This window comes from Biomphalaria glabrata, chromosome 11 (genome assembly GCF_947242115.1).
Source record: "Biomphalaria glabrata chromosome 11, xgBioGlab47.1, whole genome shotgun sequence".
In the NCBI taxonomy this organism is placed as follows: domain Eukaryota; kingdom Metazoa; phylum Mollusca; class Gastropoda; family Planorbidae; genus Biomphalaria; species Biomphalaria glabrata.
The window spans coordinates 8,175,539-8,198,905 of record NC_074721.1 but is presented as its reverse complement, the minus strand read 5'-3'; the positions used below and the strand labels follow the sequence as shown (position 1 = coordinate 8,198,905).

At 37.6% G+C, this 23,367-nt stretch overlaps 2 protein-coding genes across 2 annotated transcripts; one reads left to right on the top strand and one right to left on the bottom strand.

The window, feature by feature from the left end:
- Positions 1-32: 32 nt before the first annotated feature.
- LOC129921628 (uncharacterized) lies at positions 33-12,092 on the top strand. The gene is made up of 4 exons (XM_056003659.1): positions 33-985; positions 8,306-8,508; positions 9,223-9,328; positions 11,729-12,092. The coding sequence occupies exons 1-4, from the start codon at positions 143-145 to the stop codon at positions 11,924-11,926; spliced, it is 1,350 nt and encodes a 449-aa protein (XP_055859634.1). The 5' UTR covers positions 33-142; the 3' UTR covers positions 11,927-12,092.
- Positions 12,093-13,872: 1,780 nt separating this feature from the next.
- On the bottom strand, positions 13,873-18,840 carry LOC106061638 (probable serine carboxypeptidase CPVL). Its single transcript, XM_013219820.2, has 2 exons — positions 18,726-18,840; positions 13,873-17,500 (listed from the first exon to the last, which is right to left on the bottom strand). The coding sequence occupies exons 1-2, from the start codon at positions 18,730-18,732 to the stop codon at positions 16,179-16,181; spliced, it is 1,329 nt and encodes a 442-aa protein (XP_013075274.2). The 5' UTR covers positions 18,733-18,840; the 3' UTR covers positions 13,873-16,178.
- Positions 18,841-23,367: the final 4,527 nt, after the last annotated feature.

Here is a 23,367-nt window from a genome sequence, read left to right as displayed (position 1 = left end):
CTACACTTACACTTGAAATCTAAATTTTCCTTGTGGAAACACATAACAGAGTTGAACTTGACGGGAATATGGATGACTTGTTTACATCGCATTAATATTTTTAACGACAACAGCTAGTAATTTACTAAAAGTAGCTAGAAATATGGCACATGAAGACATATCCAGACAACTAAAAACCGAGGATAAGAATGTCACTGATTTGCAGAAAGAAGCGTCTCTCTCAAGTCTTCCAGTAGAAACACTTGAACAGATTTTTATGTTCCTTTCCAAAGAGGATCTTCTACAGGCCATGTCTGTGTGCACAAGCTGGAAGTCTGTAATCGTGAGCAGTCCCAATCTTTGGAAAAAACAAACATTTGTTTTGGACTGTACTCTCCGAACAACTAAGAAAATAAAGACCGACCTGTTATTTTGTTTTCAAAATTTCGGGCCACATTGTCAAACGCTGTCAGTTAAGTGCCGACATCCATGCTTGCATGATTGCCAGAAAATGGCCAATCGGTTCAATTTGTTTCTCACATTTTTGGTGATGCCCAGGGTGACTTCGTTTAAAGTTTCCAATCTTCGAATGGAATGCGCCAAAGGGCTAGTCATGAAAAGTATTGCCAATAAATTGACGAAAATGTTTGCCAGACACCCTCCTTTGAACGCCTTTGAGATGTCTTCAGCTCACTGGACTATTCCTGAGGGTCAGAAAGTCTTGGATGCCGTGTTCAAAAAGTCCAGAAACACTCTAGAAACACTTAGAATGGAAGAATATTTTGTCTACCCCAGCAGGCGACAAAAGGATTTAGATTGGCTGTCCACCGGTCTGACGTCATTGACAAAACTAACTAAACTGTGCATCAATTTCTTTTATTTAACCGACGAAATAATTGTCTCCCTTGCGAGTTCCAGGCGAGGAGAGCTGACGTGTCTGTCTCTGTTATTAAAAGCTGTCAGTCCCCAGATCTCTCGCATACAACAAGCAAGCTGGATATATTTGGTAAGTCCCTGTACCCCTTCATGCATTTTTATTTACAGCTAGGCTTTATCCTACAGAACTGGCAAATCTGAGTGAAGGTATAGGCAAACTAGGCAGCCGCATTGGATTTGTGGGGGCTTCGCACAGGACCCCAAACTACCCTTTTACAAAAGAAATAGCAAAACCCTTGTCCATTGTTATTGGTGGAGTCACTGGGATTTAGCTTAAATAAATTCACTTCGCCCAAGACCCTCCATTATCCAAGGCTGGCCATGGAGGTTACTTTGGCAAAGAAAAAAAAAAAGATTCATCGTTTCATATTAAGAATAAAACATGTAACAATGATCGTTGAAGGAATGCCCCTCTGTGTGTATCCACCATGCCATTCGACCCATCCTTTACCATTGCTTATATATTAATTTTTTAAAACATTATTTCTAGCACTTCTCATTTTTGGGAGAATTCGGAACCTTCCACAATTAATCATTGAGCATAAATCAATGTGAAAAATTCACAAATTTAGTTATTAATTATTTTATATATAGAAAAGAAGAAATAATCTTACATTATTGAGATTTATCAGATCTTATCTTATGATACAGACGTTACTTCTAAAAAGAAGATGATTACGTCATACGCGTCATGCATTTAGTCATGCATATTAACCAATGACCTAAACTTCGACAAGTCCCTGGTTTTCCTGGACAGCTCAGGCAACCCATTCCATGCTCTAATAGCGCTAGGGAAGAAGGAGCTTTTGTACAAATTCGTCCTAGCATATAGAACGAGGAATGTGCCCTTATCTTTGTGTCTTTCTGAGTACTTTCTTAAAGATTTAAAGATTATGGTTCAGTGTTTTATGTATAATTGCTTCTTTACAATTAAGTCTTCTATCCTGAAGGCTTTCTAAATTTAGTGATTTTACTAAAGGTGTTACTCTAGTCAAATGTGAATATTCGTTTGTTATGAATCTCACTGCTCTATTTTGTGTTTAATGTTTTCTTGAGTTGAGGGGTCCCAAACAGAGGATGCAAATTCTATTATTGGCCTAACCAAGGTTAAATAACATTTTAGTTTTATGTTCTCATTTGATTTATAGAAATTTCTTCTAATAAACCATAATGCTTTGTTTGATTTTTTTTTATAGTTTCATCAATATGGGGATTCCATGACAGTTTTTTATTTATTATTGTCAGGGTTCAATTTTATATATATATATGTGCTTTGCTCTTGTGTTGCTTAACTTGGCTCTCTAGGGTTTTCACTTATACGAACAAATATTACTTGATTCTTAAATCCTTCAATACTCAATTACAATTACTTAATACTTGATTAGTTACTCAAATAAGAACAGTTACCAATAGATACACATCAACTCCAACTCTAGATCTCCAAGAATATAACAATGATATTTTAATATCCAATATAGCTCAATAATGCACAATAAATATTACTTAAACAAGCACCAGTCCAGGAACATAAAACAACTAACGAACTGCCAATTCACTCTATCAACCAACGGAGACTCCCATTCAAAAACATCAAGTGTATACTGTTCACAATCATGCCTGTGGGAGGGAGGGGGGGGGGGAGGGAGGAAGGAGAAGAAATAAACAAAAGGATATAACTCTTTCATACATAAATAGTACAAAGAAATAACACAATCACTCTCGCCATACCTGCCCCTGACAATTATAACACCTAGGTATTTTGCGTTTTTAGTCTGTTTTAATGGTTTACCATTTATAAGATAAGTGGAATTAATTTGTTTTAGTTTTTTTGTTACTCTTAATAGCTGACATTTTTCTGGGTGGAAAGACATGCTCCAATTTGATTCCCATTTCTGTATTTCATCTAATTTTTTTTGTAATGCATAGGATGTTATATGGGTTAGAAGTGTTTGCATCAAAGGACTCAAACAGTCCCGATGAAAACTGAGGTAACCCACACGGTACACAGTGCCACGATGCGTCTTAGTTGCATAATACATAATACACAGGTGTATTCATTTCATATGGAGACATGATGCGTGGTACCATTCATCACAGATGTCACATTGAATGGCTTTCTGTTTCATCGTGCATACTTTTTTACAGATGTAGCATCACTCTACAGATCTAGGTCCTGGGTTTGATTCTACATCTCCTGCTATCAATATTTATTGTTATATGTATCTATTTAGTCTGTTTATAATTGAGAACTTCCATTTGTGATGGGTATCTTCTTTAATGTTATGGATGTGTGTGTCAGATTATTTTTGAAGTTGCATCTATCTATAGTGTGATGCCTGGTAATGACTGTTTTTTTTTTTTTAATTTAGTGTGATCTAGATCTGTGTTCAATTAGTGTGTATTTAGTATTTATCAGAATAAATAGCCAGAGCAATTTCATGATGGCTATTATTTGGTTTTAGTTTTTAAAGGTCTAGTCTAAATCTAGTTTAAAGTTTACAATGCTTAAGGCTAAAGTGAAAGCTAGTTTACAATGGTTTATGTATTTGTATTTTAAGTTTGAAATTTTAGATCTAGAATAAAACTATTTATCTACCTATCTGACTATCTTAGACTTAGTAACTATTAATAGATCCAGTAGTAACTTAGTATGTCTAAACTCGAAGTAGAAGTATATTTTATAGATATATGATATTCTATTTCTGAGCTTTATTATTATAATTATCCTGTTTAGATTTTATAGATCTAGATTTATGTTTATGGTTGTAAGAGTGTTTTTATTTCTTTTATATAAGCTATGCTTTTTGTTTTTTAAGTGGAAAGCGTGGTCGACAGGCCAAGTGCGCTTGAACTTGGTTTAGCTTGGCTACCTAGAAGGGGGCTCTATGTTCGACATTTTTACTGAGCGCCTAAAGGCAGCACGGAAAACCAACAAAACCAACTCCTAGATACCCCCTTCCCCCCCCCCCCCACTGGTCCACAAATGAGATTGGACCAAAAGCGCTCTGAGCATGCTATAAGCATGAAAGTAGCGCTATATAAAAGCTATAATTTATTTATTTTTTAAAATTTTGCTTGTTAAAAAGGTCGAATTTTTCATGTGACCAAAAAAAAAAAACCTACCACATGTGCATTGAATTTCCTTCACAGTATAGGTTCAAAGGACGATGATTTCGACTTTCTATGAACAGAGCATGTTAATTTTACCGTGATGAATAGAATTGTTAGTCCTACAAGAATAAAAAGAAAAAAAATTCAAACATCTTGCGACCACATAATAAATCAAACAAAGAATTATGTGTACTGTATGTAAAAATCGTAAAATATTAAAATCCGTAGCCTAGCAATGTACACCTGGTTCGGGGCAACGGAATTTTGTAATGCTGAACAAATCCTCCTCACCTAAGTAAAGTGTGACATAAACCAAATGCATCTGTACTTTTAAAAAGGCTTAGCCTGCAGGTATTTCTATCTATAAGTAATACTATCGTTCCTCTCAAATTACTCAATTGAGAACTTTTTTCTTTTAAACTAACCGTTATTGTTTTTTTTTCCAATACCTCTATTCAAGTCAGAACTTCGTGGAAACATCAGGATCAGGAGTCTAGAACCCGCATGGTCGCTAATCTAAAAAAAGGTCTTTAACGATTTTCCTAGAAATGTATCAGTTGATGAAATCAGTAAATAATTATTAGCTCGTTGACCACACGTTTTAACTTTTCAAAGTAAAAAATAAATAAATGTAAACTTCGCGTGAGTACTAGACTTAGACTTGGATCTAGAGCCAACATAGGTTTTAAAAGCACTATCGCGTTCGGGAATTTCCGAATGCAGGCATTGTCTTCTTCTTTTATATTATATATTACATACGCTACTTCAAAAAGATAGCTGTCAGCTAGCCCTAGGACAGATACATATACATGCACAAACTGTGGTAAGCTCTGCCGCTCCAGAATTATATTGTTATAAACCTGGTGGTGGCACAGATGGGGGTAGTGGTGTGAGTGTAGTCAGCCGACGCAAATCGCCCCAGGCCAGCGCTAGACGAGCGGTCAACCGTGACGAGTTACGATGGTCAGCCGAGACGAGTGTCAACACGGTGGTTCGGGAAGGATCGACGGCGGTCCGGGAAGGATCGACGTCGTGAACAGAGCTCAGTAGCGTCACGAGAGTTGTAGTTATCTGACCACCTAGAAACGTCGAGCGGCGTTCTGTCCGGTTCGAGAAGGCCAGTAGGGACCCTATATAAGAGCGGAGGTGTCGCAGTCAAGGCGGTCGAGAAAAGGGGCTCATTACAGCAAGGTTCACGAGAGACGGTTCACGGCAAGGGTTCAGAGCCCGGTTCACTACAGTCCGGTCGACTACAGCACAGTTCAGCGGTGTGGTTCTGTACGGAGCATTACGACGGTTCACTGCGGAGTACTGTCAAGTACAGTTGAGACGACTGGCGTCTTGATCTTAGTCTGCGATCGAGTCCGACACAACGAGCCTAGTGTGTGAAGTCAGTCCTGAACTGTTGAACCCAGTGCAAGCCCGGAACGAGACGGAGAGGCCAGTGCAAGAGTTGATACGGCGGTACGGTGTTATCGGAGAGATATTTGTACAGTGTACGTGTTGCCAATTGTACAGTATTGGTTGTTATTCATTCAACTATTAAAGTGTTACGTTACTTTGGAGCCCTAAGTTGTCAAGTTCTTTAGGTTGGTGGTGTATGGTGCAGTTTGCAGAGAGCCTGGATAGCGAGATTCGTAACAATATTATATATTACATACGCTACTTCAGAAAGATAGCTGTCAGCTGGGACAGATACATATACATGCACGAACTGTGGTAAGCTCTGCCGCTCCAGAATTATATTGTTATAAACCTGGTGGTGGCACAGATGGGGGTAGTGGTGTGAGTGTAGTCAGCCGACGCAAATCGCCCCAGGCCAGCGCTAGACGAGCGGTCAACCGTGACGAGTTACGATGGTCAGCCGAGACGAGTGTCAACACGGTGGTTCGGGAAGGATCGACGGCGGTCCGGGAAGGATCGACGTCGTGAACAGAGCTCAGTAGCGTCACGAGAGTTGTAGTTATCTGACCACCTAGAAACGTCGAGCGGCGTTCTGTCCGGTTCGAGAAGGCCAGTAGGGACCCTATATAAGAGCGGAGGTGTCGCAGTCAAGGCGGTCGAGAAAAGGGGCTCATTACAGCAAGGTTCACGAGAGACGGTTCACGGCAAGGGTTCAGAGCCCGGTTCACTACAGTCCGGTCGACTACAGCACAGTTCAGCGGTGTGGTTCTGTACGGAGCATTACGACGGTTCACTGCGGAGTACTGTCAAGTACAGTTGAGACGACTGGCGTCTTGATCTTAGTCTGCGATCGAGTCCGACACAACGAGCCTAGTGTGTGAAGTCAGTCCTGAACTGTTGAACCCAGTGCAAGCCCGGAACGAGACGGAGAGGCCAGTGCAAGAGTTGATACGGCGGTACGGTGTTATCGGAGAGATATTTGTACAGTGTACGTGTTGCCAATTGTACAGTATTGGTTGTTATTCATTCAACTATTAAAGTGTTACGTTACTTTGGAGCCCTAAGTTGTCAAGTTCTTTAGGTTGGTGGTGTATGGTGCAGTTTGCAGAGAGCCTGGATAGCGAGATTCGTAACAATATTATATATTGCATACGCTACTTCAAAAAGATAGCTGTCAGCTAGCCCTAGGACAGATACATATACATGCACGAACTGTGGCAAGCTCTGCCGCTCTAGAATTATATTATATATTACATACGCTACTTCAAAAAGATAGCTGTCAGCTGGGACAGATACATATACATGCACGAACTGTGGTAAGCTCTGCCGCTCCAGAATTATATTATATATTACATACGCTACTTCAAAAAGATAGCTGTCAGCTGGGACAGATACATATACATGCACGAACTGTGGTAAGCTCTGCCACTCCAGAATTATATTATATATTGCATACGCTACTTGAAAAAGATAGCTGTCAGCTAGCCCTAGGACAGATACATATACATGCACGAACTGTGGCAAGCTCTGCCGCTCCAGAATTATATTATATATTACATACGCTACTTCAAAAAGATAGCTGTCAGCTGGGACAGATACATATACATGCACGAACTGTGGCAAGCTCTGCCGCTCCAGAATTATATTATATATTACATAAGCTACTTCAGAAAGATAGCTGTCAGCTAGCCCTAGGACAGATACATATACATGCACGAACTGTGGCAAGCTCTGCGCTCCAGAATTGGCTTGATCACTCACTCCAGATTTTGACCCATCTCAAGACATAGCCAAAGCCAGTGACTCATCTGGGCGCATCCATTGTCTTCCGAGACAGAATGAGCCATTTACTTTAAAAAGAAAATAATTACGTCCTATGCCTTTCATGTGTCTATCTAGTCATGCATGTTTATCAATGACTTAAACTCTGCTAAGTCGTTTGTTTTACTGGTTGATTCAGGCAGCCCATTCCATTTTCTAATGGCACTAAAGTTTATTGATACATTATCTAAACTTTGCTTATATTTTTTGCGAAAAAATCTAAATCTAAAAATGATTACGTCTAGATACTAGACTAGACTATACAAATAATTGTATATGTATGGAATTGGCTCTTGAGATATAAAGGGAGAGTAATCCTTGAAGGATTACGGGCACGACATGGCCTAAATTGTGCCGATGTGCCAAAAACTCAAACTCCCTTATACAACGCCCGCTGGTCTTACTGGTAGAATCGTTCAACCAAGAAGTTGACGACGTCAACATCACGAGTTCGATACCCAATTTGAGTTAAGATTTAAAAAAAATGATTTTTTAAAAATAGTTTATTTTATGTTACACCTTCTCAACACAATCGTCATTCCAACTGCTACATATGCATTTTATGGAAGTCATCTGTCAGAATTGAGAAAAGACTAAATGTGGCTCAACAGAGATGGCTGAGACGGATTTTGGAAGTCAGTTACACAGACCGGATCTCAAACAAGGAAATCCTATGCCGAACTGGGAGTCGAACACTTAGTGAAGTTGTGACTGAGCGTCGCATGAGGTTTGCGGGACATGTTCTTCGTCAAAATGAATTACGCACACCAAGAGTTGCGATAACATGGAGGCCAAAACGAGGAAAGCGCAAACAGGGACGTCCTCGTATTACTTGGCGACACACCTTCATGAAGGACCTCAGAACAGTGGACACCAGGTGGGAGGAGGCTTCAGACATTGCCAGTGTCAGATATTTATGGAGACAGCTTGCCGCCCAATGCGCAGAACGGCGCGGGAGGACCTAAGCTAAGCTAAGCTGTAAAATAGAGGTATTGTCTTTTTAACCAAAGGTAATTTTAAACACGTTTTTCTTGTTTCTTTAAATCTTTTACAGGCGGAAGCATGTCCCGATGTGGAAGTCGAGTTCAATATCATGGGCAATGTTTACAAACCATCTGTTTCTCTTCCAGCTTTATTGGATCCCGTTTTGCCTGTATGCCGCCTAAAGATGATAATATCAAAGATACTTTTTTATTCAACCCGAAGGCATGGCTATAAGATGGCAATTGTGTTTGATCACATAAGAGATCATTACGGGTAAGTCCTTTCAAAGCCACTCCTTACCCAAGTCCATGTGTAAGGACAGACATGTTACGAATTGAGAGGGTCCCTCGCATTCATCAAAAGAACTGGGATACAGTATGACATAGATGGAAACAGAAGAACAGCAGCGAGTAGAGTCGTTGTGTCATTCATTGTTTACACTGGACAAGTCGACGTCTGAAAGTGGAGATTTTAAATTTACTAATAACTATATACAGAAAGTTAGGACGGTTAAAGCTATTAAAGGCGTAGGTAAAAACATTAAAATGTAATTGGTGGATTTTGAACTGTGAAAGTCAAAGTTTTAGAAATCACATGCGATTGTAACAGTAAGAGGCGTTGAGAGATTCAGGTCTACCTCACTTCACACTAGTTTGGTATGAGAAAAATGGAAGTTGTTCCTTGTGTGTTCGTCCTTCGGCCGCGACTCTAGTGCGGAGCGACCAAGTCACTGGAAATGATAGTGTCAACCTAGACACTTTTAAGTTGTAAGAATCTCTTTAGACAGAACAGTCTGAGGGAACTCTTGTCATACTATATTTACATTCACGCATTCCACATTCGCTTTCTTTTTAAAATTATTATTTCGTTTAATTGTTTACAAAGCACTCTTAGTGACTATATCAAAAGTGATACGCAAATTAAGACCCGCGGGCCGCGGGTAATATATGTCTAGTCAATAATATATATCTTTTGTTTGTTCTACAGCCAAAGCATCAGAAGTTTTAAACTAAGTTTACCAGAGCATAAAGAAAACTTTGACCAGTCTTTGATCAAATTAGTGCAAAGCTGCCCACGTCTTGTCCATGTTAAGGTCATTGTCTCTTTTTTTTTTCTTACTTTTTTTCGTCAGAAGAGTCAATATGTGTGGAAAAGGGGGTGGGTGATTATATTGTTACGATCTTCTCAATCAGGTCTTCTGCAAACACTACTCAACAACACAACACAGCACATCTAACTCAAGAACTTGACAACAAGAGCTTCAAGTAACAAAGTGGCGTTTTAATTACAAATACATCGACAGCCAATTCAACACAATTGGCTACATCAAATTCAAATGCTTTCTGGAACTTAACAGAACTACCTAAGTAAACATTACTAGTGTCTCTAGCTCGTACTGCTACATTTTCGAGGACTCAAAGGTACCACACAGTCCTTACTGCCTTGCTATCCCTGGACTCAACTGTCCTTGTAAACACACTGGCTCTCGACCGTGAAGGCTCTTGATCACATGGCCACAATACAGGTGAACTATCAGTACTGTCCCTTGTCTATCGACAGCCGTTGACCCGTTGACCTGTGTGATGGGCCTGAGTCGTGTGTATCAGTAGGCCGCACACACATTAACCATTTCAGTCCGCCACTGGAGTTCCAAAATATTACTACTATATGCATGTAACCTGCACCGCATGACCAGTAGTCTGTTGGATTTATAAAAGGGTAGGGGAAATAGAACAAGGGCTACAGTGCTATCGCCTTTTTTATTACAAAGATCGGCAACCTATAAAGGGGACTAATTCAGCTTATACCACAACTTCAATCAAGTACAACTTATTTCCATTGTTCGAGATACCTAATACAATAACTAATTTCAAATAATTAATTAAACAATTTTTTTTTAAATTGATTTTTGTGTTGACAGATAAAAAAAAAATATTTGCAAAATTTCAGCTTGATCCGCGATTGAGTGTCGGAGAAATAACTTAATAAACGTTTTACCAGACAGACAGACAGAATGAGTAGATATAAGCACTGTAATAATATTTCTAATCGCAAAGCTTTATTGTTGTTGGTCTAGAATTCTTAGATCTATTACAAATTTAATTAGTTTACTGATCTAGACTAATCGATAGATTTAAATTTCTTATAAGCTCTGTTTTTTTTTTAAAGTATTTTTTTTTTTATGTTCTTGATTTTTTAAATTAATTCTACCTGTCCTCTCCTTCTCTTAATTCGTGCATAATGTCAAGAGAAGTAAATCTGAATATGACCACACCATGTGATATTAAGCTTTGATTTTTTAAAAATTTGATCACCAATGATGTAAATATAAGTGGATAAATATCCATTTACATTACCGATGATGTAAAATATAAGATGGATCAGTGCCTATTGAAATCAACATTCGCGCAAATACAGCGTGATTAAAAAAGACAGCGCCAAAATTACCGCGCTATATTTGAAAAAGATAGGTACTTTACTGGACACAAGTGTGGTATACAACTTCAATTTCTGATTTCATGCTTTACAAGTGCTCAATGTGACCTCCACCGGCGGCACGGACAAAATCAAGCTGATATGAACATTCCTCCCCCTCCCCCTAACGGGTTTCAGGGTGCCCCCGTCTACCGTGTTTAATGCAGGTGTTATTCGATCTTTCATGTCATTGACATTTACTAGCAACGTCGGGGTGCATCAATGCCAAAATACTGTCCAAAAGTACGCTGCACTGTGACTATAACGTTTTGTTTTTTGTTCGCAAACGGAAGCACGCAAAACACCATAAGCAAAGGAGTCGCCAATTAGGTTCAATCGACAAGTGATTTTCCTAAAAAGACAAATTGAAATTGACAAGTTTTATTGACATCAATTTATACAAAGATCAATCCTGTATCAAATGAATGCTAATTCAGTCCATTACAATGTTTTTGATATGAATAAATGAGTGATGACTTTTGCGCATTCTTTTTTTTTAATCACCCTGTCATTTTGCGCAGGAGGATCAATACTCATTGAAGTCACAAATGTTGTAATATAAGGAGGACCAACGCCCATCGAAACTGTATTCACAGGGGTCCAATCTTTGTTTCGACATTTTGGGCTTTATAATTTTTTAGTATAATTCAGGTAGGACTTTGAATGAGCCAGAGAGGAGCGCGTCACAGACCAGATAGGGCCCGCGAACCACAGCTTGGGGATCCCTGCTGTAGTTTATCAATGGGATTGCTAATATTGTAACAGAACATTTGAACAAAACTAGCGTTCGGTTAATTTTAAGACTTCTCTTAGCATCGTAATAAGTGTCTGAGTAATGTGAGCTATGAGAATCGAAAGACTCGTGTCTTAGTATCGAAAGACACTGTGTATTGGTATCGAAAGACTCGTGTGTCTTAGTATCGAAAGATTGTGTTTTAGTATTGTAAGAAGTGTCTCAGTTCGCAAGACCTGTCTAAGTATTTTAAAATCTGCATCATTTTTTTTTTCACTTTTTTAGGTTTCAGCTTCCTTCCATTCGCAAAAAACAGCAAAGAGAATTGAACAGATAGTTGCAGAAAGACTTGAACTTGCTCCCACCAGCAATGGTCGATATAATAAAAAGGTCTGCACTGACAGTAATGGTGTGGGCAAAGCATCTCAACTTGAGGACACCATGGAAGGGCCGTCTGGCTTTCAAGGAGCGTCTCAACAATAGACATAAATCGTGGCTTCAATTTTTGTCACATCGTAAAACAAGTGTGCCGATGTGGCAGTGTGTGCCTAAAGAAACAGACACAATAATTGGCGTTTGATAAAATTCATTTACGGAATCTGTAAATACATTACCGACGGACTATATGATAAAAAGAAAAGAAACTATCGATTAGAGTGTTCTTTACATTTCACGTATAACAATTAAACTAAGGACCGGATTACGAAGTGCAGACTGAACTTGTGCCCAGGGGTCTCACTATTAATAGTGCCTCCAAAACCTTTAAAACATACACTAAGAAAGAAAATGTGCATTTTACATGACAAAGACGGAAAATAAAATAAAATATAGATCTAGAAAATGTCTAATTTTTTATTTTCAAATAATTCATTGATCGATGACAAAACGAGTCATTTTTTTTAAATAAAAATAACCAATTAACTAGGAAATTAGTAGTAATTAAGTAATTTTATTTATTATAGAAATGTACTACGTGAGTGGGAGTTGAGCCTAATGTAGAGAATCAGGTCGTTAGCTAACAATTTTAAACTAACTTTGAAACCTTCTATAAGTACTTGAATAGCCTAGTGGCAAACATGTCGGCTTTTCATCAAGGAGGCTTAAGTTCGATTTTAGGGTTCAATCAGATTTTCAATAGCTATACCATTATTTTTTTGTTTGGAAGCAAACGTGCTAAACGGACAGATAGACAACACAAAAACAACTATTAGCAGCTGTTTGTATTAGGGGGCCACTACATTCAAAACCACACATAACAAAAAAACACACCAACAACAACAAAAGGCTATAATATTTAAATTAAATAAAATATAAGCTATTGCTACTAAAATCTTGATAAAATAATAAAACAGAGAACTGGGTGTTAATTAATAAAATTTCATTTTTAACACTTTATACGGTATCATCTGCGCTTTCCGACTTGATTCTAATCTACCTATACTATTCTACCAATGCCTAAAACGATTCTTCAAAAAAGAAAAAAACAACTTTAAGCAATTATTAAAAACCTGCTTAGTGTAGTGTAACAAGTAGATCTAAACACCGAGCCGTGTAGTAAAGACTCATAGATAGGCTAGAAGAGACAGAGCTTTTTCAACTTTCTATGTTTCGATTCAAGATTCGCATTATGTTCTCTAAAATTTGTGTCAGTCCTGTGCGAGACCCCCCACGAATCGGAGGCCTCAGGCAGCTGCCTAGTTTGCCTATATCTAAGGCCTGCCTGCTATAATTAATGCGGTAAATTGCTCATTTAGTCACCTTGGAACAAATGTACCCATCGTGCAGACTCCGTCTCCATGCACGATGTGATCATTATTGACATAATGGGAGATAACACATCAAAAATCACATTAAACAACAAAGGGACATTATTAAAACTAATTCGTCTACTTCAAATTTATTCTTATAAAATTGATATGATTTATGATTTACAACACTCTAGACCAGGGATGGGCAAGTTGCGGCCCGTGGGCCACATGCGGCACGTCGGAGTGTTTTATGCGGCCTGCGGACACCTACAGAAATCAGGTGTGCCCACGGTATATACATACAAAAAATGCAAATTTATTAAAAATACTACTATCTTATAGATTGAAACTGTCTCATTATAAAAAGTTACAAGTAATTGAAGATTATTAGCTTGGTGACTGATGTCATTAGCATGTAGCACAGTACTGACACTTATGTCGCTGCTTTGCGATGCTATCGAGAATGATGTCCGTGATCCTACTCATCGTCGGGACCTATTTTAAGTTTCACCTTTGTTTCTATTGCTTCTATTGTTGCCAAATGTTCATAATGTGCAAACATGTGTTTCTTTCATCGACGTCAATCACACTTCAGGAACAAGCAAAATACATTTTAAAAATCCTTCTTTTCAAAACAAAGCTTATCTAAGAGGAAGAACACCGCACGAATAACTATATATCTCATTAATATAGGCGTTATTTCCTTTATTCGATTTCAAACAAAAAATAATTGCCAATACATTTGCTAATTACATTTTTGTATTCATGTTTTGTGAGGTACAATAAATAATTGTTTAAAGTTTCAAATTGATACGAAAATAGGTGTGGGAGAAATAACGTGTACAAACATTATACCAGACAGACAGAGAGAAAGACAGAGCGACAGAATTGTTAGAAGCTTTGTGAAAAGAGCTGCTTTTCCACCTCTCAGTCCTGAAGATGGGTACAGCGTTTCCATATTCGATTTAAGACACATTCTGGTGACTGGAGACAGCCTGAACTCGTTTTACGACAATCTGGAGACTAAAGACAGTTAAGACAGGATGAATTCGTTTTGCGACATAATCTAGATTCTGGAGACAGGGTGAAATCGAATTCATTCACTAACATCTGCCTGTTAAAAAGTTAAAACAAAACAGGCCTCTCCTTTGTCTTCATTTGTGCCAATGTCTAGTACACATTTAATGGACACCATGTGATGGTCTATATTTCTATTATCTCCATTCATTCGTATCCTTTCCTTTCCTCAGCTTCACATTCAATATATCCTCTTTTTATTTTGTTTTATAAGTAAATAGATGTAATGTAAATGTTATCACAAAGACACACCGTGAACTTGTAACAGAAAGAATCATGAACTTTATTGTTTTATTTTAATATCTTATTTTAAACATTTATATTAACTTATAAAAGAAAAGAAAAACTTGAGTCTTTTCATTTGGTAAAGAGTTTTAAGGCCAAGGATCCAACTCAGCTAATGGACCTCATTCATCAATCGAAACAAACAACATTTACCCACGTTGTTCTCTATCTCTTCTATACAAATTACGTAATACACACGGGCTGTCACGTGACAGTTTTTTTTCCGTTGTTTTATCAATATTATCAAGTGGCTAAATGTTGTTTGTTTACGATTGGTGACTGAGGTCCATTGTTTGTGGCATTATTATTTTGATTTCAGTCATTTTGGTTCAGTATGACGATAAATTAAACAATGTCAAGGACGCGTGGATGAACTTCAGTGTTGCCAACTTCTTAATAAAAAAAATATATAAGCTTCAAACGAAAGAGCTAAGAGAATTGGATTCTGCTGTGCTTAAAACTGAACACTTTATATCAGATATCTTTAAAAAACACCTAAGGTGTCAGCACTTTCTTTAGTCTGTACACCGACCATGGAACTAAAGGAACAGCAACTTTGAGGTTTTTTTACAAACCCGTATAGAAAACAGGTTCTTTGCCCATGTTCTTGCGCATCCTGCAATGCGTTACAAAATAAAATGATGGAGACAAAGAAGAATTTTACGCTTCGATCAAACGCAATTTCCCCGTCTTGAATAGAAAATATTTTGGGGGGTTCTTTGAAAAAAAGGTTTATAAAAACTTCAAACATATTCTGACAAACTGTTATAGTAGACATAATTTAGTAGATTAGGATATGGTCACAAAATTTATTTTCTTTTCGAACACCCTTCGCGACAAATTCTTTCTAAGTAGAGGATTCTGTATTGAAGTAACTGTTCGTTGTGTATAGTTCCATGCACCGACATAACAAAAAAAAGCGAGCACTTCATAGTTGTTCTGCTATGTAGGAACATTTCTAATAGAAAATACATTTGTATACAACTAGGAATACGACTTTGAGTTAAACTTTAACATTTTCTTTCAAACAAAATAAATATTGGAGAATAGCACTAGGACTAATGGACTAACTACATCTAATATCTACAATGATCTTTCATGTCTATGTGCATTATGTCGTATGTATTTATTGCTTGGCAAGTGTAGCTTATTTGCAATAGATTGTTAGAGTTTATTCGATTGATGCTATGTTTCAGTGTTATTATGTTGTTGTTGTTCTTTTTAGCAATGTAATGTTTATTTGAGTGATGTTATGTTTTTATGTCGTTTATGCTTATCCTGGATGCGGCAAAATATGTAGGTCACAGCTGGGGCTGCGTAACCACGAAAAATACTGCATTCCTCATTTTTCTTCGGACACGAAGACAAGGCTTATTACTATGTCGATTTGAATGAAGTTAGGTTGTGTTTTTTATTTAGGCTGACAAGTTTATTTTATTAATGTTATATTTATTGAGTGCTGATATATTTATTTTATTAATCTTATATTTATTGAGTGCCTCTACATTAATTTGAGTGATGATTGATGCTAAGTTTTTTTTCTAGTGATTCTATGTTTATTTGAGGGGTACGTCTATTCATACAGTCGAAGCAAAGTACTTGCAATGCTTTAATGTGACATTCGCTTATTCCACACACCCGGTCTCGACAAACTGACGCATCATTAAGGCGGTTATTTCAAGTTGATCGAACGATGCCAAGTGTCCACTTTTGCGAACAATGACTCTACAAAATTTGTCCACGCGACTGAAGTAGCCTGCTAAATTCGAATTTACTCGCCACACTGAACGACTGGAAGACAGATAATCCTGTCTCCCTTCCCAAGGGGTTGACGCCAGGGCCGTCTCCACTGAGGAGGTACTCACAGTAAGATCGTAGTCTCCATTGTAGATCAGAACTTTGTACCTGTTCATCAGACTGGCTATCTTTGAAGTGGCGCTTGTCATGAAGTCTTTGTTGAACTTAAGGAACAGATCCGCATTGAATAACCTGAATGTTCTGTTCCCAGCATGCACTATTCTCTTCATCTCTTCCGAGTTCATGAGAGCCTCGATCTCAAGCTGAATTCCTTGCTGAGTATGGTAATTATTTAGGTCAGTTAGCCCAAGTGGGGGATTTAATGTGCCAATGATTTCAAGGCTCGAGACATTATTGGTGGGGTCTTGTAATTTATTCTCTAACGCAGTGATATTCTCAAGATATACCTGCCGTTGGCGTCTGCTCAGTACTCCTAAATTGTACAATAGATCAGGTGATGATTTGACTTGAGGAAATGGTTCGTAAAATGGCGCGCCAAGATAGATCCCCGCAAATGGAATGCACGTTTCTCGTTTCTGAATTTTCTGATCAAGCAGATAAGCAAAGGCAGACACATATTTTCCAGCATAAGAAGTTCCTCCAATGTACAGTGGCCTTTTTAAGTATTCAGGAAACATCTTATAAAAGTTTGTTATAAAAGAATACAAGTCTTGACCATAGCCATCTTGGTCTACTTTATAACCTCGCTCGTCTTCGGTGTAGCTGAAACCAGTTCCAACTGGATTATCGATGTACAGCATTGAAAATGTTTCCGCCCAGGAACGCTCTTTTCTTGCATATCCCACAGTTCCATTTTTTATTACTACTTTAATCGGCCCATTCTCTTGAAAGAGGCCAATCATTGAGGAATACGTAGGCCCACCGTTTAACCAGACCAGAAGAGGGGCGGTGAGACTACTGTTTAGAGCTGGAAAGAACCAGAAAAACAAGTGGTTTCCGAATCTTCTGTCAACATTAACGAACCCAGAGTAGCTTGGTGGAATAATGCCCCGCGGATCTCTCACTTGACTTAGTTCTCGGGCTAACTTGGCGTTTGTCGCAATGTATGGAGTTAGATCTAGAGCTTCCTGGCCAAATCCTCCAATTGTCGTCAACAGGTAGCACAAAATAAAGAAAATAGAAAGGGTGCCTGAAAAACAAAACATGCATTAAATTTTGTTTTTAAACATACTTATTGAATGGAATCTATCAGTATTTGCCCCTTGTCGGAGCAGGTAAGAAATACTAAGAAATTTTAAAACCCTTTTAATATGCTGATTTTTATGTGACTGAGTGTTAAAAATGTTAAGCTTCCGAACCGGGAGACCCAGTTTCGAATCCTGGTGAAGACTTGGATTTTAAATTTTGGGATCTTTGGACGCCTCTGAGTCCATCCAGCTCTAATGGGTACCCGACATTCGTTTCGGAAGAGTAAACGCGGTTGGTCGTTGTGCTGGCCACTTGACACCCTCGTTATAAGTGGGCCACAGAAACAGATGACATTAAAATCATCTGCCCTATAGGTCTGAAAAGGAAACATCATGTATTACTTCTCGATACCCAATTATGAATGCGATTTCAGAAGAAGTGAATAGTGGCGTAAAATTGATTTGTATCCATTCAAATACATTCTGATTAGTACGAATAAAAACAGACAAAATAAATAATACACATTGTCTCTGTTTATTTGTCGTCACTTAAATCTGGTGCATCCGTGTGCAAAAGTGGTAGACAGTTTATACGGAATATATTAATCATCATTTCGTTTAGTTGAGGGCTTAAACTGTTATACTGTTAAAATAGAGAGCCCTGTAGTATCTAATAGTATGTATTGAACTACTAGTTGACTAATAACTTAAGTTATCTCTAAACAATCAAATGTCCGTCTGGAGAAGCCATGTGCCAGCTACTTTAGTGTACTCAGCTAACGGACACGTCTCAGTGGTTTTTCCTCCTAAGCGCAGCGTGTTTTCAACAGTGGCGCGTGCACCCCTGTCCTCTCAAGCAGAGTGAAAGGTGCTTTAAAAAAAAGGAAGGGGGGTCAAAGCGGGTTAAATTATTTATCAAATTTCACATGCCTGGTGTATAGTGTTTTTTTTTTTTTTATAATCTTGTTGAATTTCAAACAAAAATAATTGTAAGGTTTCTACCAGTATGCATTGACTGCCTCCATGCTTTCCTATCTAGCGATCCTTCCTCCTATATCATTTCATTGATGCCTGCAGTCTTGAGATCTCACCTAAATACTGCATACTATAAAGTTGACTGGACTGAACTCATATATGCTTCATAAGCATGAGATATACTGACACTAAACAAAAAACAAAAACCAATATAATGAACCTAAACACTAAAACACAAAACAAAAAACTTACCTAACATTGTCGAATCGTCCCACAACAAGTCTAACAACAGCACACAAATAAATAAACTCTGTTGCTGCTTGTATTTATATTGCTATTAGGTTGAGCTATTTAAAATAGAGATTGTCTGGACAAGATAAAACCAGAATTAAATCTGCTCCTGTACACTTACAAAATTACAGCAATCTCTAGTATTATTATTTGAAGCATCTACATACGCAGAGCAGACATTGTATCAGATTGGACGATACTAGTCGCGCTGTAGATTGAATCAGTAAGCGGAGATTTATTGAAAAAAAATAAAAGTTAGGTGTTCATGGGAAACCTGTTTTTTTTTGCCGGGGGGGGGGGGGAGTTGGAGGTTGGAGGTTGGGGAGACAGAACAAAAAGGGAGAGAATAAGAAGGAAATTTATCAATTAAATAATCAAATGCAACACCATTAGTATAATCACCAAACGTGGAGACACTCCGGGGAAGAGGACTATTACAAAAATAAAGTGGCAATGAATCTTAAAATACTAAAACGTAACTTATTAATAAAAAAAATCATTTAAAAAATCGGATTAAATACTTATAATAGAGACAAAAGATAAAGGCACATTTCTTATTCTATACGCTAGAACCCATTTATACAAGTTCTCCTTTTTCCATAGAGCCCTAAGAGAATGGGGCGAGTTTCCGATATCAGCCGGGTAAACCAACGACTTAGAGCAGTGTTGAAGTCTCTAATAAACATACAAGTAGGACATAATTAAATTCTACTTTTACGGAACGCCTGCAGCTTATAAGATAAAATATGAGAGTATACAAGAAAACAATTATTGTAAAAAAAAAAAGAACGTAGAAAGATGAGAGAACAAGAAGAGAGTGTATTCGTTGAAAGAGGAGAATGAGAAGAGTAAAATAAGATAGAAGAGTAAGTAGAGAGAGAAAAGGTTTGTTTGTTTGTGAAATGTTTGACATGTTTTGGAAGTTCCTTCAGAGTTGAAGATAATTTACTTCCTAGTCCAAACCTCTCGCAGGGCGAATAGCGATAAGAGCGGGCAGGGTTTGAACCCTGGACCATTGGTAAATCCAGCGCGCAAACCGCACGATCGTAAATAAATTATAAATTATTAGTTTATGTTATTCATTTTTCTTCTAGCGCTCGATCATCCTGAACGTATTTTTTCCCGTTCATTCTGCCTACTGATCTTTCTTCTGTGTCATCCGACTCATTCATCTGGACAAAAGTACACGTAATCTCGAATTATACATATATTTAAACATAAATGAATAGCAGCACCTGGGACTAAGATTTTAAGAGAGAAAGTAGTGAATTAAAATGCTACGAAAATAAGGGAATGCGCCGACAGAAACGAACCCCACCGCCTATAAATAACGCACTAAGCGAACTTAACATCTAGACCATCGGAATGTCTTAAAAAAAACATCCTTCTGGTCCAGAGTAATTTTGCCCGTATGCACATTACCACCCCAGAGGACAAAAGGTCACATGCCCTAGCTAGCCTCTCCCCACCACCTCGCAGCATCCTTTCACTAACAACTTCAATAGAGCCGACACAGACAGCCGTTAGGCATGTATGAGACAAACGATGGCTCTATTTCTAAATTATCTCTAGCTTCAACTCTATGTTTACAATCTCGGATTAAGCTGATATTTCGCAAAATTATTTCTTTTGCCTGACAACACAAAAAAAAATCAATTTTAAAAAAGTGACCAATTAGTTAATTAACTATTATGTAATTAATAATTTTGTTTGATATCTTGAACAAGGGAAAGAAATCGTACTTGACAGATGTAGTGGTATAAGTGGAATTAGTTCCCTTGAGGACTCGAGCCCATGGGAAACATTTTTTTTTTAATGCATTTAAAAAACGATCATGTAAACATTCACCAAGAAATCACCTTCTTCCGTTTCCACAACTGGTCCAGACAAGTGATAGCATTGAGAAAACTAAAAGCTAAACAAAAACGGTTGATAAACATATTTCTAATCGCGCTGATTTATTATGTTTAGGAGGATGGTACATTTAAATATATATGTGATCCGAGCTCATTGATACTATTACACTTAATATAAGCTTTGCTTTTTAAAGTATTTTAATGAGTTACTTGTTGTTTTTTTAACTTTTCTATGTCCTATGTGTTTCCTTCTTGGTTCAAATTAAGCAGGATGTCTTTGTTTCTTCTCCTCTAGATAACAATGAATGCTGATCATGGGTTCTAATATATTCTTTTAATATGGTTATTCTTGTATCCCTGCTCAAGACGTACTGTTGCGTGACATTTCAACATTCAACATAAGACATTGCAGCATTGGCCCTTGTAGAACTTGGACGATTAACACATGATCTTATACACTTAATTAGTCTAGTATTTAACAAATAATTTAATAAATAATTGAAAAAAATTACAAAGTTATAATGTAATTTTGAAGTAATATGTAGCTGTATATCTTTACTAGCCTGAATGAAAGAACAAATTTAGTGACACTTATGTCAAATGGTCTCAATTACAATACAGTGACAATATAATATTACAATACAGTGACAATATAATATGGCGGGGTGTTGTTGCTGAGTGGTTAAGAGCTTTAATTCCAAACCTGGGTTCGAATCTTGGTGAAGACCTCAATTTCGTTTTTCTTTAAATTATCTTATAAGCCGCCCCTAAGTCCATCCATTTCTAATAGATACCTGACTTTAATAGTGGAAAATAAGGCGGTTGGTTGTTGTTCTGGTCACTTGACACCCTGCTCATTAACCGTTGGCTAAAGAAACAGATGACCTTAATAACATCATCTCCCCTATAGATCGCAAGGTCTGAAAGGGGAACTTAGCTTGTTTACATTTACAATGTAGAAGATGGAAATTTCAGAACATTAGAAATTAAAGCAGGGAGCTCTTGGTTACATCAATGACCCATTAAAAAATACAATAATAATGATAATAATAATAATAATAATAATAATCTTTATTATCCATGATATATTTCCATGAGGAAATGTGTTTTATAATTGTACTATATGTATAAAAATACGTTCATTAGAGCTATTAATTATGTCAATATCTTAAAAACTTTAAAAATACGTTTTTTCCGAAATCAATTTAACTCACCTGCCTCCTCTCCCCCCCCCCCTTTCCCAAATTACAAAAAAAATCACGTGTGATATAAATAAAGCGTATCATTTTCTTTTAGTTAAAAAAATTCAAAACAAATTGCAATAATTTTTTTTTTTTTAAATTCAAAAATGTAACATCTCCACACTCAAAATGCAGAACAATAGATATAAAGAGCATCCACAGTCATACACTATTGGCCACGTGTGGCTATTTATGTAGTGCGCCTTCATGCTTCAAAAGCTCTTCCAGTGAGTTGTGTTGTGCTGAGGGACTATAAACAGCACGGAAACCTTCTCCCAGATCCCACCTCCCTCCTCCTAGCACGCACACACGCACAAGCACCCCCCCACACACACACACACACATATCCACAAAATGATTGGACCAAAGTTCGCTGATTATATAGCAATAAAATAATTAAAAATAAAAAAAAAAAATGATTTACTGCTGTAAGAGGAAAGTAGCCTATATTTAGTTGTTTTGTTTTTAAAAGCTTAGGATTACTATAGAATGTTTCTGATGCTTGTTACTTCCTAGTAAAACCACTTTAACACTGCCATAAACCACAATGTCATTTCTGCGAAATAGGTGCAGCCTTACTGTATTCTTCTCAGAGCCTATTTTCCGGCTCTAGGTATTTAGTGAAAGCTTTACTGACAAATTAGGAGATATTTGGATGAATGGGTGTAATCGCCTTGCCACCTGCGGGGTCTGGAGACGAGACCAATCTATATTGAAGGCCTGAACACTGACCTCGTTGCCACGCCGTACAGACCTGTGATTTGTCAAAGAGATATTGGTCTAAACTGCCCACAGGTTCTGACGTTGCAGGTCAGTGTTGAGGTCTATAATGAATAGTCTTGCTCGAGCTCGGATCCCTATAATTTTCATTCAAGATTCGACTCTTGATTCGAGCTGAATTTTATTCGCTGAGCAACTAAATGTAACAAGGAAACCATCTCCCAGATACTCTTTACCAACCACAAGTCCTCAAAAGGGACCGGACTATAGTGCACTGGGCATTAAAGCGTTGATACAAAGAAACAATACAAATTTAAAAAGAAAATATTGAGTCTTCTGTAAAGGAAGTACTTTTCACGTGATCAGTGTTCAAGAATTATAGACCTAATGACATTAAAGTTTCTAGTGTTTTGCATTGACTTCCTTGTCAAGAGAAGTCCAAACACTGTCATAAATAAAAAATTATCGAACCATGACGATGTGGTGTGTATTCCATTGTCTCAGTGACTCCGGAATTTGAAGACCAAAATCTTTCAACAGCTTTCAACAATGTCCTCCCCCCTCGCCCCGGAACAATGTTGTGTAATTATGGTACATTCGTACATTGTCATGCACCAGGCAAGTTGGTTTTCTTCTGGTGTGACCCCCACAACACCCACAACCCCCTTCTCCACCTCACGCATATTCACACCCGAGCGACATTTAACTTTTATGAACAAAAGATAAGGTTACATAAAAAAAAAGATCTCTCTCGTCACATTGGTCCTTGCTATTGTTATCTATTAA

Bases quoted from the DNA above. Each gene is read 5' to 3' on its own strand.
- LOC129921628 (XM_056003659.1), top strand. From the start codon at position 143: ATGGCACATGAAGACATATCCAGACAACTAAAAACCGAGGATAAGAAT. The intron at 8,509-9,222 runs GTAAGTCCTTTC...TTTGTTCTACAG, and splicing joins CACATAAGAGATCATTACGG to CCAAAGCATCAGAAGTTTTA. The intron at 9,329-11,728 runs GTCATTGTCTCT...TCACTTTTTTAG, and splicing joins CACGTCTTGTCCATGTTAAG to GTTTCAGCTTCCTTCCATTC.